This window comes from Mustela lutreola, chromosome 11 (genome assembly GCF_030435805.1).
Source record: "Mustela lutreola isolate mMusLut2 chromosome 11, mMusLut2.pri, whole genome shotgun sequence".
In the NCBI taxonomy this organism is placed as follows: domain Eukaryota; kingdom Metazoa; phylum Chordata; class Mammalia; order Carnivora; family Mustelidae; genus Mustela; species Mustela lutreola.
The window spans coordinates 71691590-71710103 of NC_081300.1; the positions used below are offsets into that span (position 1 = coordinate 71691590).

Consider the following 18514-nt stretch of genomic DNA (forward strand, 5'->3'; position numbering starts at 1 on the left):
ATTTAATCCAGACTCCTCATGAAGACTTAAGCTTCTGTGTCTACATATATAGATAGTTGATAATTAGGCCTCTATAGGAGGCTTTGCCAAAGTATCTGGCCCTTAGAGTACTTGACATGTCTCGAAAGAGTCATCTTGCGTCTGAACATTGAGGTACAGGGGATCAGGTCAAATGAAGGTACTGGTCTAGAAATTGGGATTTTTATGTTATCTTATATGTGTATTACGTGCTCTATCTAACCATAAAGACATGTCGTGTTAATGTTCTAATTCCACTCTGGAGCAGAAGCTCTGGCAGTTGGAGCTTTCACAGCATTATGTTATGCTGTTTACCTGCTCAGTCCTGCTTCAGACTCATTTTAGAATTACCAGAGAGCCTGTTCTGGATCCTTCAAGCTAGTTGGATGGTAGCCATCTTTGTGGGTTATAGGGCCGCTAATTTGTTCCCTGCCCTGCTACCAAGACTCCTTTCTCCTTCCGCCTCATATCTGTGGAAAGAAGTGGGAACCTTGCTTGTCAGTGGCCTAAAGTAAAGATACCTCAAGGTCCTGTTGGTCAGGGATGGGAAGAATGGAAGTGGGGTGAGGGAGAAGTTACAGTTCAGTTGTGGAAATCTCTTTGAGATAGAGGTTGGTGAGAACATAGCCCAGAGAGTCCTCAGGAGGCTGATGAGCACTGACAGCCCCCCCAAGGAGGGAGACTGAGGGTGCTCTCCTGAGGTCCTCATCTAGACATCACTGTGAGTTCCAGGAAGGATGTTTAAAACATGTTCCCTCCCTAGAGTCTCACTTTCAAAAATTTATAGTGGGTGACATAAAGATGCTTAATAATTAGTTTCTGGTTAGGCCACATGTGGATTATGTATAATAAAGCAGACCTTAAAACATGGCTGTTTTGTTTGTTGAGCATCTGGTTTGGAAAATAGATATTTTTGTTTTGTTTTGTTTTTTAAGATTTTATTTATTTGACAGAGACACAAGGAGAGAGGAACACAAATAGGGGGAGCGGGAGAGGGAGAAGCCAGCTTTCCGTTGAGCAGGGAGCCTATGCGAGGCTTGATCCCAGGACCTCGGGATCACAACCTGAGCCAAAGGCAGGCGCTTAACAACTGAGCCAACCAGGCACCCCGGAAACTAGGTTTTTAATATATTGTAAAATATAAGTAACACTTGGTATGTATGAATTATTTAATATCTACAGAGGACACCAAAAAAGCTGTTCCAGGTCTTCAAGAAGCTGAGTGCCCCAGGAGTGATACATGATTAGTTCTCACCTTATCTTGGACACTGAATGCCTTTGTTATCAGGCAGCACCAAAGGATTCAGGCTTGGACAGATGGAGTGTCTTACTTGAGTTCGAGAGGTGACTTGACAGGATGGGCCCCTTGCAGAGTTCTCACTGACGCTGTCAGGGACGATGTTTTCTTCATGGGTATTATCTGAAGGGTGAACTTGTGGTTTCGCTTGTATATAGTGTCACTCCTAGAGTAATTGGCCACAAGCATGAAGGACATGTCAGAGTTCTGATTAGCACAACGGGTGTGAGTGACTACAAAAATACGAAGTTTGGAGACATGGAAAATGTGACTGACTGCCTTGCCCAAGGAAGGAGGCTTTCCTTTTTATTTTCATTTTGCCTAGTTTAACTAGTTTAACCTGTGATTAGTTTCATCTTTTGAACTTTGATTTCACGTTTGCTTACTCCATTTAACATTTCCCATTTGCCCAGTTAGGAATCTTCCACTTCTGAACCCTACTGAAGGCCTTTGTTGGTGACCTTTCTCATGGTACTTTTTGTGTTCATGACGGGGTACTGGTTTATGTGCTCACCCTGTCTTCCTTCCCCACCTCCTTTGTCCCCTTGTATACACTGAGTTTTCAGCCATAGGCTCTGTGTCTTCTGACCTACTTAATATGGTGCACTGCCTAGCACAGAGGTTTGCTCCTGGGAGAGGCTTAGTAAGTATTTGCTGGATTCAGGTTAACTGCCTTAAAGCAAATAAAACACAATCAAATGTTGGACTTGCTCTATACTTACAAAGAATATAATGCCCACTGTAGGTATATCCCAGTGGCTACCAAAATCTAAACAAAACTGAGGGAATGGTATGGCTGAGTGAGGAATTGGGTTTTGCTTGAGTTTTGCTACACATACTTCACATATATTCTGTAATCTTCTGTTGATATTTACTGATTCATGCACTGGCAACAGCCCCAGCAGTGTATTTATTTTTAACTTTCTAAGTGAAATCTGGGTTGGAAACTTAACATTAGGAAATCAACAGTTGAAATTGAGCATTCAGATTGTCTAAAATTGAAAAATTAAAATATGAAGACAATGTGAGCCTACCAGAAACGCCTGTGTCCTTCCAAAGTATTAACTCTGATTAACTGTAGCACATACCAATTCCATCTTCATCCCGACGCATTTTAGGTAGGAAAAAGTGTGTGGAGTTGCCATGTAGCATGGAACTATAAGAGGACCACATTTTCAGAAAATGAGTTCCCAGAATGCCTTTGGGTTTGTTTTGTTTTTTTTCTAATTGTCTTTTACATTTGTTTATATTTGTTTGTCACAGATACAAAAAACTAGTTCTTATGAATAACGTGGCCTGATTGCTCACCATTCCAGTCACACACGCTGTGTTTTGTTTAGTTCTGTTGCGTGGCTCCAGTATACATTCCTCTCCCTCAGGCTCAGTCCGCATACCTCAGAGTAACCTAATACGCGTTGTTAAATTAAAAACACAATTTGAGTTTGGGGGTTTCATTTATGGTTAGAAACATGAAATGTAAGGAATTCAGTGAATACACAAACTAAATACAATTTTGGAAGCGTTTTCACAGCTAGCTTGTGCTTGCTGTTTTACAGATGAAATTTAAATTATGTCGAGATGAGTCATAATTTGGGGTTCTTCAGTTAGCTCAGGGTTTTTATTTAAAACTTGTGACTGTTCTTGTCTTTTGGTGACCAACCAGTCTGTACATTTTATTTTCAACTGCTCTTTTAAATTTTCATGCTTTAATCTATATACAACTCATATTTGTCAGTGAAATAATTGTTTTTACTTCTAGATTTAGGAAGAGTGAATCCTGTCTTTCTTTAAGTTTGGAAATGTTAAATTTGGGTTATGTTGGAATGTGGTGAATGATCTGAATTTGGATTTTGGCTTTATTTGCCTTGGGTTTTTTTGTTTGTTTGTTTGTTTTTGTTTTTTGTTTTTTAACCTGATGGAAGAGGAAAGAGAAAACATTTGTATTGTTTAAGGCTAGAGAGGAAGCTCTGCTCGGCCCCAGTGAGCCTCCTGAGAGCTGAGCAGACAGACTGGAACTCCTTTGGGTTCTCTGGATCCTAGAACATTCCTCTGAATGTGGAGGCCCAAGTATTTTCCCTGTTGAGATAGTTTACATTTTAAAAATTACACATTTTTCACAAGAATATTCCTAATAACTTCGAAGAGTATATTTTATTCTGCATGTGTACCTCATTTTTACTTTAGAAGTTTAAGATTAGGAAAAATGTAGTATGGACTGGACTGAAGTTAGATATTTAAATCTTAATTTAGCTTTTAGCTTGATTTTGTGTAGCTTTTATTTATTAAACATCAAAATGAAAAGAAGCAGGAAAACATTTAGATTGTTTATAGTCAAAGAAGAATGAAGATTTGAACTAGTACCCAAGGCAATTTAGGGCAAAATAATTCTTTGTCCTGGGGCGCCTGGGTGGCTCAGTGGGTTAAGCCGCTGCCTTCGGCTCAGGTCATGATCTCAGGGTCCTGGGATCGAGTCCCGCATCGGGCTCTCTGCTCAGCAGGGAGCCTGCTTCCTCCTCTCTCTCTCTCTCTGCCTGCCTCTCTGCCTACTTGTGATCTCTGTCTGTCAAATAAATAAATAATCTTAAAAAAAAAATTCTTTGTCCTAAAATGCTCAGCTTAGGGCAAAAACTTCTGTAGTGTATTTTTGAAGCATAATTTTTTTCTTATTACAAAATGATATATATTAAGTTTTGAAAATAAAGAATTATACACAGAAGAAAGTAAAAATCAATTAGTGTTTCACCATTTAAGTATTGCTATTTATTATATTTCCTGATTTATGTAGTTTTGTTAATAAGTGTTTATGCCATGCACAGATACCTGTTTCTGTTCAGATTATGTTTTTTTAAAAAAATGAACGTTCTTTAAAAAGATGGTTTTTAGTGGCTGGCTGCACAGTAACCCATTGTTAAGTCCAGGTTTTTGCGATTATAAATAAATCTGTAGTGTTTTTCCTTACCTGATGAACTGGGATACATTTCTGAAAGTGGAATTGCCGAGTTAAAAGATACGTGGTATACATAGGAAATGAACAGCTTTAAGGCTCTGTAATGATGTGGGGTCAGATCTTACCCCAAGAAGATGGTGCCAAAAGTATCATTTCAGCTTTTACTTAACCACATCTAGGCAATTTCTCTATTTTTGGTTTCACCATTAAGTATGGGAACCTTTTTTTTTTTTTTTTTTAAGTGATCCCTACACCCAATGTGAGGTTCGAACTCAGGACCCCAAGACCAAGAGTCACATGGTCTTCCAACAGAGCCCACCAGGTGCCCCTAAGTGTGGAGACTTTTTAAGTCATTTTTTAATTTAACCATTAGTCTTAAGGCCATACATAGCTCAAATTAAGAGGAGAATTGCAGGAGTCATTTTAAGAGCTGAGACCTTGACTGTCGTATATATTAATAATGAGAAAAACACAACTTCTGTGTTCTCAGCTCGCTCTTCTGGTTATTTGAGGTTATGTGCCTCATGCTGTAAGGTGTTGATACTACAGAGAATTAGGCCAAGAGATAAAGGCAGCAGGCTCTTCATTTGCTTGTATGTTCTTTAATTGGTACATACTTCCCCAATTTTTCTTCTAATAACTACTTAACAACTTTCATGGAAAACAAAAAGCCAGTGAGACTGGAATACACATTTTAGATCTAGGGAAGATAGTTCAGAGAACAGGTTCTTTTTGTCCCCCACTTAAACTAAATTTTATAGATGAGTATTAGTTTGTAAATTACCAGTATTACCTTAATTGATTTGAACAGACTGCCAGAGTCACTAGATAGAATGTGAGAAACAGACTTAGGTAATTGTTGAAGTCCTGTGTGTCCTGCTCTTGGATCCCAAGTGTGGTATGGACATATTTGTATTAAACTTAGTTTACTCTTTAACTAGAACCATGCTTCATCCCACTGCTTTTATAAAATGGTAAGAGAATTCTGAGGAGTTGGTGTTCTGCTGAAAACAACCAAGGATTTTGGTTAGCACAAGGTGTGCAATGATTTGGAGTTTTGGAACGAAGCCATCAGCCGCCCGTAATTAATAGGACCTTGGAATGTTCCATCTGGAAGTTATCTTAGGGGTAATGAGTGGTGCATCAGAGGTTCTCAGCCGTGGAGGGAATTTAGCCCAAGTGCATGGGCAGGAGGATATTGCACTAAGCCCATTATAGAATAAAGTGCAAAATTAAAATGTTAAGACAGGCCATCAGATGTCAAGGACATGTGCTTACTGCCTGTAGCACTGGGCCACCCCTGACCCTGGACTAAGTAAGTTCACTCATCCTTGCTTTTAGTATCCTATCAGTGGAGGATGAAAAGTTGAATCTTTCCTTTTACTGACTGAGAAATAAGGCCCAGAGAGGTTAAGGATCCTACCTGCCTTCCATAGGAAGTTACCTTGCATAATGGGAACTGCAACCCATGTCCCCCTAGTCTTACTACTATTTAACAGGTATTTAAGTACTATATTCTTCATATCCAAAATTGTGTTTCATATGAAGGTTTTCAGTGACACTCTTTGGATTAGAGAGTACCTCAACATTGGCTGATGGCTTATTGGAAAAATGACCTGTGAAAGACCAGTCTTGTGATCATTTCAGTGAGGCTGGTCATTCAGAAGCTAGTTGTGTGGAAGGCTGGCTGGCTACTTCCACACACAGAAGCCCAGCTGAAGTGCATGGGACCAGCAGGCTAGGGAGGGGGAGGGGGAATTGCAAATATGTTTCAGGCCAGGGCATCTCTTCTGGTAGAGCTCATTAGCACCAAGGATAGTGGTTTTATTGTTATTTATGCACATGTAATGACTCTCGTCTCTATTGGCCACTTTTGTGACCTCTTAACAACACCTAGCATGGATAGAGTTGTAAATGACACCCTCTTAATACTTGCTGAATTAAACTTGTTCATAAAGTATATGGGATTGTATATGTATGGGTGTATATATACACATCTGTGCTGAATTTTAACATTAGTACTCTTTTATGGCAGGGGAAATAGAGCTCAGCTAACCAAATTCTTCTGTTGACATAGAACTCACCTGTACAAGGACAGTTTGCTGTATATATCATGTTTTCATTTAAATGCTAATGGTGCTACCTCACTGATTTAATCCATGTACCAGCTCATTAATAGGATGAAATGTTTTGACAGAAGAGATTCCCTGAGAAAAGTTGATCAGTCATGCAGGACTCTATAGAACATGGAGTCATATTAATAATAATACCAGGAAAGAATTTTTTCATCTATCCGGTCTTTAGAATTCACTTGGAACTGGGACATTATTGTGGATTTGGGGGGGAATGTGGTCTGGTGCTATGGTTGCATAAATGAAGAATAATTTTGAGGTTTAGACTATGACTTAGAAATTCATGATTTTTTTTTAAGAGTAGGTACATATAGTTGAATGGAACAAATATTTGCCACAGCAATGAACCTCCTGAAAGTGGGATGTGCAGAGGGGTTGCAGCTAACAGAAAGGGACAGCGGCACACAGTGTAACCAGTGCTGGCACTGCAGTGTCTTGAGTGTGGGGTGAAGCTGAGAACAGTGGTGAAGAAGGGGGAAAAGCCCTTCCTTATAAAAAAAGACTGCTTTCTCTTTTCACTCAATAGTTCAGTGTTTATAAAAAGTGCCCCCACATGACTTTGTACTCTTTTGAGAAGTTTTATTTAAAATTGTTTTGCAAACTCAAACTGGTTATTCCTACTCTTACGAAAGAATAAAGGAGAGTGAGAAGTAATATGTATTAAGCTCTGGAGTTTTCCCAGCTAAGCATGGAGCTCACACTGTTTTACTTAGTCTTCACAAGAGGGTCCTGAGACATAGCTTTCATCCTGTAAGTACACCGGCCCTGGGGCTTTACCAGTTTACCAAATAGTTCTTTCCTCAGACCATACCTGCAGTCCTCTCTGCAGTCTGTGATCCTTTGACACACACCTCCTTTCCATGCACACCATCCGGACCGGCATGAGCCCGTCCCAGGTACTGTTCTGGCTCAGCCCAGGAGGCTTTTGGTCTCCTGCATGCACCTTGCAAGACCCACATGAAGCTCCCTCCTTAACCCTTCCCTCAAACTTGCTGGTGCATTGAACTTGCCGCAGCCGAAGCCTTACTCAGTTTCACAGAAATGGGCGGTAATACAGATTGCAGTCCCCTGCCGAGTTTTTACAATAGAAATTTCACAGTTTGCCCCCAAACCTGGAAAGAACAATGAGCACCTGCACCTAGATTCACCAGTTGTTAGCACTTCACTGTCCCCTCTCCACTTCTCTTCCCTCCTTCCCTCTCCTCCTCTCTCTACACAAATGTATTGCATATTTCCAAGATTTTTGGCTGAACCGAGGTTGACATAATCTGAAGTTCTAAATTCTAATTGCTTTTTAGTATTTTTCTGAAAGTACATTATAGACATTATATTTTACTTCTTTTTGTCTCTTTTAATCCGGATAACCCCCCACCTCTCTCCCTTGTTCCTTTTTTTAAATAGCCCCCCCACCTTTTTTTTTTTTTTTCCTTTCTTTCTCTCTTTTTCTTAACCATAACAACTCTTGGTTTGATTCCCTGACTTTGCCATTTGCCATTTAAACTACGAGGTGTGACCATTTGTAGAAATTCAAGTCATGCTGTATGGGACTGTCTTCAAACACTTGGTCATTGGAGATCATTCCTCCTGCTTGCCGTGCCCCTTTTCAGATTGCCCTTGCAGGGACGATACCTCAGTTAACAAACCGTGCCACTCCCTGTGCCTGTGTTAGAAGACAAGACAGCTACACTTTGCGATCGTTCTTCATGGTGCCTCAGCACATCCATGGCGGGAGTGCGATAATGGTGTTAGGAGAACCCTGCCATATCCGAGTTCACTGTTGACACTATATGGATAGAATTTGGTATTTAATATGAAATCTGAACAGGGTAATTTGAGGCAGCACAATGCACCTATTAAACTGCAGAGCCAGGAAGTAACTTCGTCTGTGGAAGGAGGGTTTGCAGCAGGGGAATACCGCTGCTTTTGCTAAAATGATTTTGAATTTCCAAATACCCAAATTAAACACATAAGAGATTGTACTTTTCTTCATGTATGTCTGTGATGTTGTTACATAGCAGTCAATTTTCATCAAAATATAAATATCTAAGTCACGATTTCTCCTTTTCAATTTTCTTCATCTAGAAGGAACTGGCAAACAACCCTGACTGTCCTCAGATGTGTGCTTATAAGCTGGTGACCATCAAATTCAAGTGGTGGGGACTCCAAAGCAAAGTAGAAAACTTCATTCAGAAGGTAAAGGGCTGTTCAAAATGCAGTGACTTAAATTAGGTAGCTGTTAATGGGATATTTTCTGTTAGCACTGCTTTTTCTCACTTATGAGGTAAAAATTATTGCCTCTGTATAATTCCTCTTGTGTTTCTTTTATTCTCCCTAGAAACAGCAAAGACAGATGCCAGCAGGTTTTAAGGGGCTTTTTCTTTGGGGAAGAGCATAGGAGTTTTTTGTTCCAAGTGCTTTTCCAGTGGTTTGCCCAGCTGTTCTGCAGACAATGCTTTCTGCGTACCGTATGTCCCCAGTGGGACCTACTGTCCTTGCATTGGCTGGAGGGAGAGGCCAGGCCTTCCCTGGTGAGGGGCTCCTTTGTCCTAGCTCAGCTGGGCCCCCACTCACACCCCAACCCGAATCTCTCTCTTGACACACTTTTTTACATACTTGGCACTTTCTCATGGGATGTTTTCTTTAGAGGTCCTTACTGGGAATAGTTCCCCTTTGAACCTAGGGTGACAGAATCTGAGGGTCCAAATTCTGATTACCTCTTTTTTGTGTCTTCTTTATTAAAGTGAGAGTAACATGGACAATTTGATCTAGAAAGAGGGGAGAATTGGAGCTCTGTAAATACATACACATGTTGAAAACACATAGGGAATATGAAAAGTTTCTTCGGTGTCTACTTTTCCTATAGTGTAGTATATTTTTTCTGTTACCATTATTAAGAAACCCCTGGTATACCTCTGAACCCACAACTGCTCATGTTTGTTCCACCATAACTTTTCTACTGTTAAGCTGGAACTGCTCTGACATTTTTTTTTTTTTTTAAGAAGGGTCCTAATGTGCTGGAAACTGTGATTACTCTTGGGCCTGCTTACAGCTGGCCCACGATAGGCACTCTATAAATGTTGGCTTCCGTCCTTCCTCTTGGATCACAGTAATAGATTAACAATCTAGTTCGTCACACGTGTAATTGATGAAGTCCCTTCTGTTCGTGGAAAAAAATTATATAGTTGAAGATAGTCCAAAAGTATTAAAGTACTCACTGTTCAGTGCATTTTTTTCTCTTCTTGGGAAAATTTTGTAAAATTTAAATAATGCAGCAATTAAAACCACATTATATACCTGGTTGTGTGTGTGTAACATGGGAGTATAAAAATTGATGGAGAGTGCTTAATAATTCTTTTTTTAAAGATTTTATTTATTTGAGAGAGAATGAGAGAGGGAGAGAGAAAGCATGAGAGGTGGAAGGGTGCAGAGGGAGAAGCAGACCCCTGCTGAGCAAGGAGCTTGATGCGGGGCTCAATCTGGAAATCCAGGATCATGACCTGAGCTGAGGGCAGTCACTGAACCAACTGAGCCACCCATGCGCCCCTGTGTGTAATAATTCTTGATTTAGATAAACATTCCAAAGAACCAGGATTCTTTAATTTCAGTACACATTATAGTCTACCTCATAGTATTTCTTTGCTTTGCAGAGAAGAATGACCATGTATAGTCTTATAGTAGAAGGAATCGAGTTGACCTTTGGTCACTGAGATATAGAAAAAGGTAAAAATAGGTCAGGTCTAGCAGGAGTTGATGTGGGATCAGAATGTGCACACCATGGTTTTTTCAGTTCTTGATAAATTGTGCTGCCTTTGCAAGGAAGGATTGTTTCACATTTCACAGGGAGATTTTTCTTTTTCATTTGTTTTACAAAATGGTAATGGGATGGAACTAAAGATTTTTACTAGTCGACAAAGTGGTCTTTTCAAACCAGGTGTATGGGTTAATTGGGACATAGAAAGTTAGTATGTTAACGATCTTAGATTTTTGCTGTCTTACACTACTTTTCTTTTTTTTTTAAAGCAAGAGAAAAGAATATTTACAAACTTTCATCGCCAGCTTTTTTGTTGGATTGACAAGTGGATTGATTTGACAATGGAAGACATTAGGAGAATGGAGGATGAAACTCAGAAAGAACTAGAAACAGTAAGACTTCCCCTGTTTGTGGAAATTCTCTCATTTCCCCTTTCTAAAACTGTGTGCGTGCTGAGTAAGTGTAGACTTAGGATTAAGAAGAATGTCATTAAAAGCTGTTTTTTAATATTTACCCTCATCAAAATCAGTTTTCTTAGACACTAACATCCCTCGCATGTTCTTATTTCTTTTTTCTTGAGCATCTTCCGTGAAAGTAGACTAGAGCTTTATTGATCTAGAGTTGGTTACCCGTAAAGTGGTTCTGTATTCTTTGTCATGCATTAGCTCTCTCTTATGGTTCATAGTCCTTTTAGGCACTCACTTTATCAGACCAAGTTGCCTTTGGCTCCTATCACTGAAAGTTACTGATGTTAGCATAGTAAGTCGTACTTCCCTCTTCTATGGAAAAGATAAGCCTGGCCATATTGTCCCAGATGCCAGAAATGCCTCCTTCCCTGCAGCTAGCACTGAATCCTTAGCTCTTCATAAGCTTTAGGCCGAAATTGAGGTGATGCTTGGGCTGGAGGTCAGCATGCCATGTTTCACAGTTAAAACCTGCCCTAGCTTCTGCCCACCACCAATGAGCAGGGCAGGCCCTATGTCCTGTGAGCGCCCCCTTTCTGCCAGGGTTAGATTCTTTCCACTTCATCTTAGAAGTGTCTGGTTTTGTTTTTGCTCTGAGCTGCACTGCTTTTCAGTTGAAAGTAAGGCCCTCCTGGGGGGAAGTGAACCCAAGGAATGTCCGGGATAGGCTAGTGGTTTCCATGCAGTCATCCAGAGTCCCGCCAGCAGTCCCAGTTTTGGAAGCCCTGCAGACGGAGTGTTTGACAAACGCCTGTGTGTGAGGCAGGACCCCCACTTAATCACAGGAGAATGGCAGCAAATCAGGTTCTTTGGCACAAAAGGCAATCTATTTGTCTGGCACACAGCATTATAAAGAATCTGTGTTTAAAATTGCTTACTTTTGGTGATTACAGCAGATCTGCTTCTAATTAGCTTTATACAAACCTTCTGAGAGGACTAGGACATATTTTCTTTATAAGGCAATAAAATGTTTTAACCTTATCTTATGCAGAAAGTAAACTTTCGGCAGTCTCCAACTTATGAATGGATTTTGTTCCAAAGTTTTAAGTTGACTTTTTGGAATTTGGGATATGTTTTACCATGGAGACAACATTATAAATTGGAGTTCGGTTTCTAGGCCAGACAATAGAAGCCTCTTTGACCTCCATTTCTCATACTAATAGTATGACTCTGAGTTCTGGATCGCAGGAGTAGAGCGATAGAATGGCAAGCATGGAGGGCTCTCCCTCATCCCCTTAGTTTTAGGCTGGCCGCTAATATTTAAACCAGCAAGAGTAAGTCATGGATACTTCCTTTTTCCCCTTGTCCGTCTCCCATTTCTGTCTCTCCTTTTTCAAGAGTCCAGTGCTTCCCTAAGAAGCACCCCTTCTCCTACCCAGTTTTAGTCCCTTTTCCCTTGTCTTGCCTGATTCTGCTCCCTCTAGGTGCTTCAGGCTCCAGAGATACCTGTCAGCTGTCCCCAGCCCCCCTGAGCAGCTAGGGGCATGGTGACCATGCTCATTCCTACTACATTCATGGCATAGCCTTGGTATCTTCAAAAAGGATTTGCCAGTGTTGATAAAACAAAACATACTTATTTTTCTTGGTTTGAACTCTCAAAGAGGAGTTTTGGTTTTGGTTTTGATTTTTTTTTAAAATATTTTATTTATTTTGAGAGAGAGTAAGCGTGAGTACAGAGGGAGAGGGAGAAGCAGACCCCTGCTGAGAAGGGAGCCCATTGTGGAGCTTGATCCCAGGACTCTGTACTCATGACCTGAGCCAAAGGCAGATGCTCAACGGACTGAGCCCTGTAGGCGCCCCTGGTTTTGAGTTTTGCTCTGAGAGTTCCCAGTTCCCGAGTTCCCAGTTTCAGGACACAGAGCATTCCCAGTGTGAACACAGTGAGTGCCCTGATGAGGTGGGGACGCTTGCTCCCGTCTCTTGACGTGGGCCTGCAGGCTCAACTCTGCTTCTTCATGCAGGTCTGTAATGTAGACCAAGTAGTTACACAGAAGCCCGGTTTATTAGAAGATACCATTGTTGTGCCTGCATGGCTCAGCCCGACTGATTCCCACATGAAAATCGTAGAAATCTTTTGTTGGTTCAGGGTTTGGGGGTATGTGTCAGTTTCTTTTAAGTATTTCCAAAACATTTTAAGGCAATATCAGCATTCTTTGCTGATCATCATAACGTAAAATGCACTTAAGTTACTTTGCTCTGGGTCATTGGGGAGTGCTTTATTCCACATTCACGTTGCTGCTGCTTTGAGCCTTGACAGTTGGTTTGTGAGCATCTTCAGACTCTGGGCAGTAGCATGCCTGCAGGCCACAGCGCCCTACCCAGAAAGCACCTGCCTCATGACGGGGTCTTAACATTTCCAAGTCTTCGCCACCAGAAGTTTCCCCTTTTTCTTGAGGTCCTGTTTCCCTGAGACCTGATGAGAGAGTTTGATACATTGTATTCTCTTCTTAATTCACAAATATTTTAAGACTTGGATTTCGTTCATAAGGGTTTTGGCTCTGGAGAAAAGGAACAGTATCTTGAGACCTTGGGCATGACAGGAATGTCCCTTCCTGGAATCCTAAAGAGAAATATGGGTTTAAGGCTCAGCTGCTAAAGAAGTACCGAGGGTAAACTTAACTGCCTGTTTGTTCACAACTGGCACTTCTGGGGGGGCGGGGAGAAGTGTTGAGGTTTAGAAGTGTGTTTATTACATCTGTTCCCTTTTCTGTCCATTCTTTTCTGATTTTCTCATTGAGTTTTTTGGAATTGTCTGTGGTCTACTATACGAATGCCTGTCCTTTCTGATGCATCCTTATGTCCTTTGTTTTTTCGTACATTGTTCCTATGCTCGCTTGTTCTTCTTTTTGTCCTCCCTCTTTTAAATAAACTTCCCATGAAGAACTCCTCTCAGGGACTCTAGTCTCGGAAGTAGCAGAGGTGGCTACACCTCGTGTCTTCCTGTCTGGTCCAGGGACTATGAGAATCTGAATCAGACTGTCAGGGCATTTTCTCACATTGTATTAGTGAACAACAGTTCATTTACCCTTGGCTGTCTTTGATAATTTCATACCATCTGCAGGCTTTTGTTTCCTAGATTCAAGAATAGATACACATTTTTTTGTATTGTTGTAAGAAAAGCCTTTTGCAGGATTTAGATAGCCAACATTACGAGAGGGGCTTCAGAACTTCATTCTCAGTGTGTATGTGGTGTTATGAACAGGCAGCAGTTATTCACAATCTTTCCTAGATCCTTTCTTCTGCCTTCGCTTACTAACCCAATTTAGAGTCTGTGATTTCAGCAGCTCATGATTTTATTTTACGTTTAGATGCGTAAGAAGGGTTCCGTCCGAGGCACGTCGGCTGCTGATGTCTAGATGAGTTCCCTGTAGGGTCAGAGACAATATCAAACTGTGTAAGTGAAGACCCGGTAAAAAGAATGTTTAAAAACCAGTACCTTGTTGGTAATGGGTAGTTAACTTGCTGAGCAGAGACTAAGTATTAAATGTGGTTTAATTTTTAGAATTTAAAGAGATAACATATTTTAGAGATTGATATGGAATGCTGAAGTTACTTAGAGTTTTATTCTGTGGAACAGGTTGAATATAGTAATCTCCAGTTAGTGCTTAGTGTTAGGGCCAGAAACCAACTGTCAGGCATACTCATTCATCATGTAGTGTTGTCCTGGAAGCCAGCTGATTCTTCATTGATGGCCAGTTAATTGACCTATTTCTCAGTAGGACCATATGTGGTTAGTAAGGAAATACATAAAAGCATTCTAAACCAAACAGAGCTCCTTCGTCCCATATCAGAAGAGATCCCATACCAGAATCACCTTAGTGATTCATTGTAGTTGAAATTTTTTCTGAACATCTCAGCGTTTTCCTTCATGTTGAATCTTCAGTTACCTTTACAGTTAACTTTAATATGTATAAATATGCTTTGGTTTTCACAATAATATAAAACATTTCTCTGGCTTCATTTCCCTAACATAAATTTATATGCTCAGATAAGAGATAGTCCTTGAGGGGAAACAGGAAAGCAGCATGAGTAAACACAAAGGGACAGTCCACTGCCGCCAGTTGTTACTGTTGAGCTACAGTGTTTATTGAGGAAAAGCACAAGACAAAAAACCACTGTCCTCCCTCACTGTGGTTCTTTGGTGCTCCTTACGTGTGCTACCTGCTCTTTAGTTATCGAATTATCAAACACACGAGAATTGAAGTGTTCAGTTGTGAACACAAGTAGTTGTACAAATGAGAATAAAGGAACTCTGCCAGGATTCCTCCAGATCCCTGTCTTTAAATACAGTGTTCATTTAGAAAAAAAAAATTGTTACTTTTGTTAAGTTCTCCTAAGTTCTGTGACTTACTTCTACTTCCAGTGTATTTTCTCCCTGATGAAACAAAATGTTATGTCACAGTGAGACCAAAATCTTCAAGAGATTAAATTTTTTAAAGTAGTAATTGAGGTACATTTTCTGCCAAAAGTTTTGCCCCGTTGAGGATTTTTTTTTTCTTTTTCTGGAGATGTATGTGACACAATAACATTTTTTGAGTGTCTCTGTGTTTTAACATATTGCCCTGTCTTTCGCTTTTTTTACAGTTACGTAATCAAGGTCAAGTGAGGGGAACAAGTGCAGCCAGTGATGAGTGAAGAAGAATCTGACCAGTATCTTGCAGTGTTGATGTTTCCCAGACGTGTGCTTGTGATGATGTACTCACTTGCACAGGTTCCCAACCACGTGTGTATATATGTTTGTGTGTGTATAAATCTGTAGCTGTATATAAAACGCATGTAGAGCTACAGATCAAGATACACATACTTGTGTATATATGTACATACAAACATACTGAAAGGATTAGTACAATTTCTCCAAAGTACTGTACCTATCTTCAGCAAGAATGCAAAAGAAAATATTTTCAATATATATACCTGGAACAGATTTTAATAATTATCAGAGTAATACCATTAATGGACAAATTGACTGCAATGTAATACTAGCTGGTATGTTTCATAAATGTCAAATTGTGGACCAATATATATAGCCTTTTATTACTTTTCTGTTCTTTTAAATCAGCCTCTTACAAATTTTTATTTTAGTCCCATGAGCAACAGACTCCCACAGAAAAATGTATTCAAAATCTTTTGGTATTCCAATGAATCTGGAATGTAAACTTTGAATGTATTTATAACGATTTATTTCGGGATGGTTATTATCTTAAATTCAAATTGGACAGTGTCTATTAGTAAGGAGTATAGTTACCGGCCAATTTTTACTTGTTTGCCCTGAGGGGGAAAAAAAATCCTTAAAAAAAAAATTCTGGTTTTTATTGGATTTTTGTATTTTAAATTTCAAGTATTTTTCTACATCAAACGTAACAAAAATAGAGTTGACGGTTTGTGATTTATAATAAACACTATACAATTTTCAGGCTCCTGTTAGGCAAACAAAGAAATTGATGAAGAAATGAATAGCATCATAGGCTGTAGGAAAACTTGGAAGTAGAGTACTTCCATGGAGTCTTGTTTCTGAAATGACTGTTTTCTGAAATTAGAGCTTGGAAACTATGCAAATGATCTAGATTCCTCACAGCTGACACACTAGAATACAGATAGTGATGACGGTTTTTTGTTTTTTGTTTTGTTGGTTTTTTTTTCTCTTTTCATATTGAAAATACACCCTGAGGGGAGGCACTGCCTTTGAGATGGTGGGTAGTGGAATTTCGCCTTTGAGAAAGTGGATCAGAGGCAGGATCAGAGGCAGCTGCAGGCTGGTCTCCTTGCGTGGGAGGTCACCCTGAGGGGCCAGTGCTCTGCCGCCCACGCCCTTGGGGAGGTGCTCTCTACTAGGATGCCATTGGAACCTGTCATGAGTAAGCGTCACGAGCGTGTGGGTTAGCAGCGGCTGCCACCCTGTCCTTCTTCCTTCTTTAAGAAAGGAACCATAACTAGGTAAGATTTTTATCAGCTTTCTCTGTCCAGATCCAGTTTTTCTCCTGTCAGTCGTGGAAGCTTGACTAGAATGATATTGTTGAAGCCTTCCGGTCACAAACTGTCTTCTTTAACCTTTCGTCCCTCCTGCCACACGTTGGTCCCTGTAGTCCTATCACATTTGTAATCTGATTTGCTGACAGTGCTGCCCACCCTGCTCCCCGTTTTCCCACACGCCCTGTGTCCCCACCGCTGTGGTGGCCGCGAGTCAGATGAGGGTGTTGAGGATCACTGCCGCACCGCGATGCCGTTAGCCTTGGCTCCGAGCCCCACATCGAATATGTCCCCTGTGTACTCAGGATCAAGACTGATGTTTACTTTCTGGGCACTGTTGTAAGATAGGTGTTGTCAAAGCATAATCATTGTCTGCAAAGTGTTTGGTGCAAGGAAGATTATTGCTAATTTTGTGAAATAAAGAATCTCGCCCTCTCCTTTTAATGGACTAAACTCTCACTGGCGTCTGTAGCATTGTTGGGAGCTTGGGCGCACATGGAAATCCATGCCCAGTGCACGGATTCTAATGTTTTCCTAACAACTGTGGAGATTTGAGGGAATGCGTGGTGAATGTAAAATATCTAGTTTACTTGGCAGTCTCTTGTGTAAATTACAGTAAAACAAAGTAAATGAAATTGAAACAAAAAATAAATTTGATCACAAAATGCCACTTGTGTGCTTGAGTGGTTGTTTCCCCAGTGCCACGTCTGGTTCAGCACACTGCGGACCACTTCTCTGCCTCTCTCTCAAGACGATTTTTGTGCAGCCCTGACGTTCTGGAAAAAATAAAGGAAAAACATGGTTTTTAAAAAATTTTCACTGCAAACTCTTACTCTCGAAATGTGCCTATGCTACACTAACCCATTACATTTGTTTTCTTAGATAATATTCTGCTATTAAAAGCTAAGGAGAAAACTAAAGCAGGGTTATTATGTCTTAGTGGTCTCAGAGGTTTTTTAAAAATTATGTTTCCAGGGGAAAAATAAGGAAAGCCCATAGTATTTCTAGAAGCACTCAGGATTTTGTTATCAGCCTCTGATTGTTTCAAGATGGTGACTTTTGGTTTGGTTGGGGCGGCGTTTCACCTCTCCGAGACGTCGTGGTTTCCACTCCTTGTTTCAAGACACCTCACAGCTATTGTCTCATGATCCCGTCTTGTATTCTAGAGCTGCTCAGCATTAGGAGAGGTGGCCTGCTACATGGATGGACTCGTACAGAATGTTATATTTCCAGGTGGTCGTTCTGTTTCTTGAGGTGAATTTCTTAGTGTTGTGCCTCAGAGTTGGTGTCTGCGTTCGTGGGGCTGGTCTGTCGTTCGGGATGCTGATGCTAAGCTCAGCGTTTGGCTCTCTCCGAAGGCACCAGGATAAGTAAAAGCAGCACACAGTCCAGTGTGGGAGACAGACACATGAACAGATAATTACAGTTCAGTAGGATGATTGAGAGAGAGCTTAGACATCATCCACATCGTACAGATGCAAAAGGAAATGTTCAGGCCAAAGGCAGCTGGACGGGAGTTGGGCACCCGAGGAGCCTAGGGTGCTGCTCTTGGGCTGGCATTGCCCCAGGGGGCCTGGGGTCAGGCACACCTCAGCTCCTGCTGAGTGCCAGAGTGCCCCCCTGCAGAGGATTCAGGATCAGTCGGGACGTGTCACCGAGCACATGGTGCACCCTCTTCCGTGTCATCTCTCCCTTCCTGTTCCTTCAACAGACGCCTCCTGGTTGATTGGAAATCATAGTGGACCCAACACCTGGACTTTATAAAGCTCACCTTTCTCTCCATTTCCAACTTGCTAAGCTGTATGGTTTCAGAGCCCCGCCTCCTCACTTGTCTCTGAGGAAGAGACACTGCAAGTTACTCTGTTCATCTCTCAGCAGCTGCATTGACAAGGGTCACTGTTGGATACCCTGTTCTTGACCATTTGGAAGGAAAACGTT

At 40.9% G+C, this 18514-nt stretch overlaps 1 protein-coding gene across 2 annotated transcripts in view; it reads left to right on the forward strand.

The window, feature by feature from the left end:
* PITPNB (phosphatidylinositol transfer protein beta) overlaps nucleotides 1-17246 on the forward strand; it is a 64152-nt gene extending 46906 nt beyond the window's left edge. Inside the window, exons 9-12 of one of the 2 annotated variants that reach the window (XM_059139190.1) lie at nucleotides 8477-8587; nucleotides 10415-10537; nucleotides 13918-14003; nucleotides 15194-17246. In XM_059139190.1, coding sequence (XP_058995173.1) covers nucleotides 8477-8587; nucleotides 10415-10537; nucleotides 13918-13965 — 282 coding nt within the window. In that variant the 3' untranslated portion in view covers nucleotides 13966-14003; nucleotides 15194-17246. The remainder of the gene's footprint in view (nucleotides 1-8476; nucleotides 8588-10414; nucleotides 10538-13917; nucleotides 14004-15193) is intronic. The other variant, XM_059139189.1, reaches the window with a different exon arrangement.
* The last annotated feature ends 1268 nt before the right edge of the window (nucleotides 17247-18514 follow it).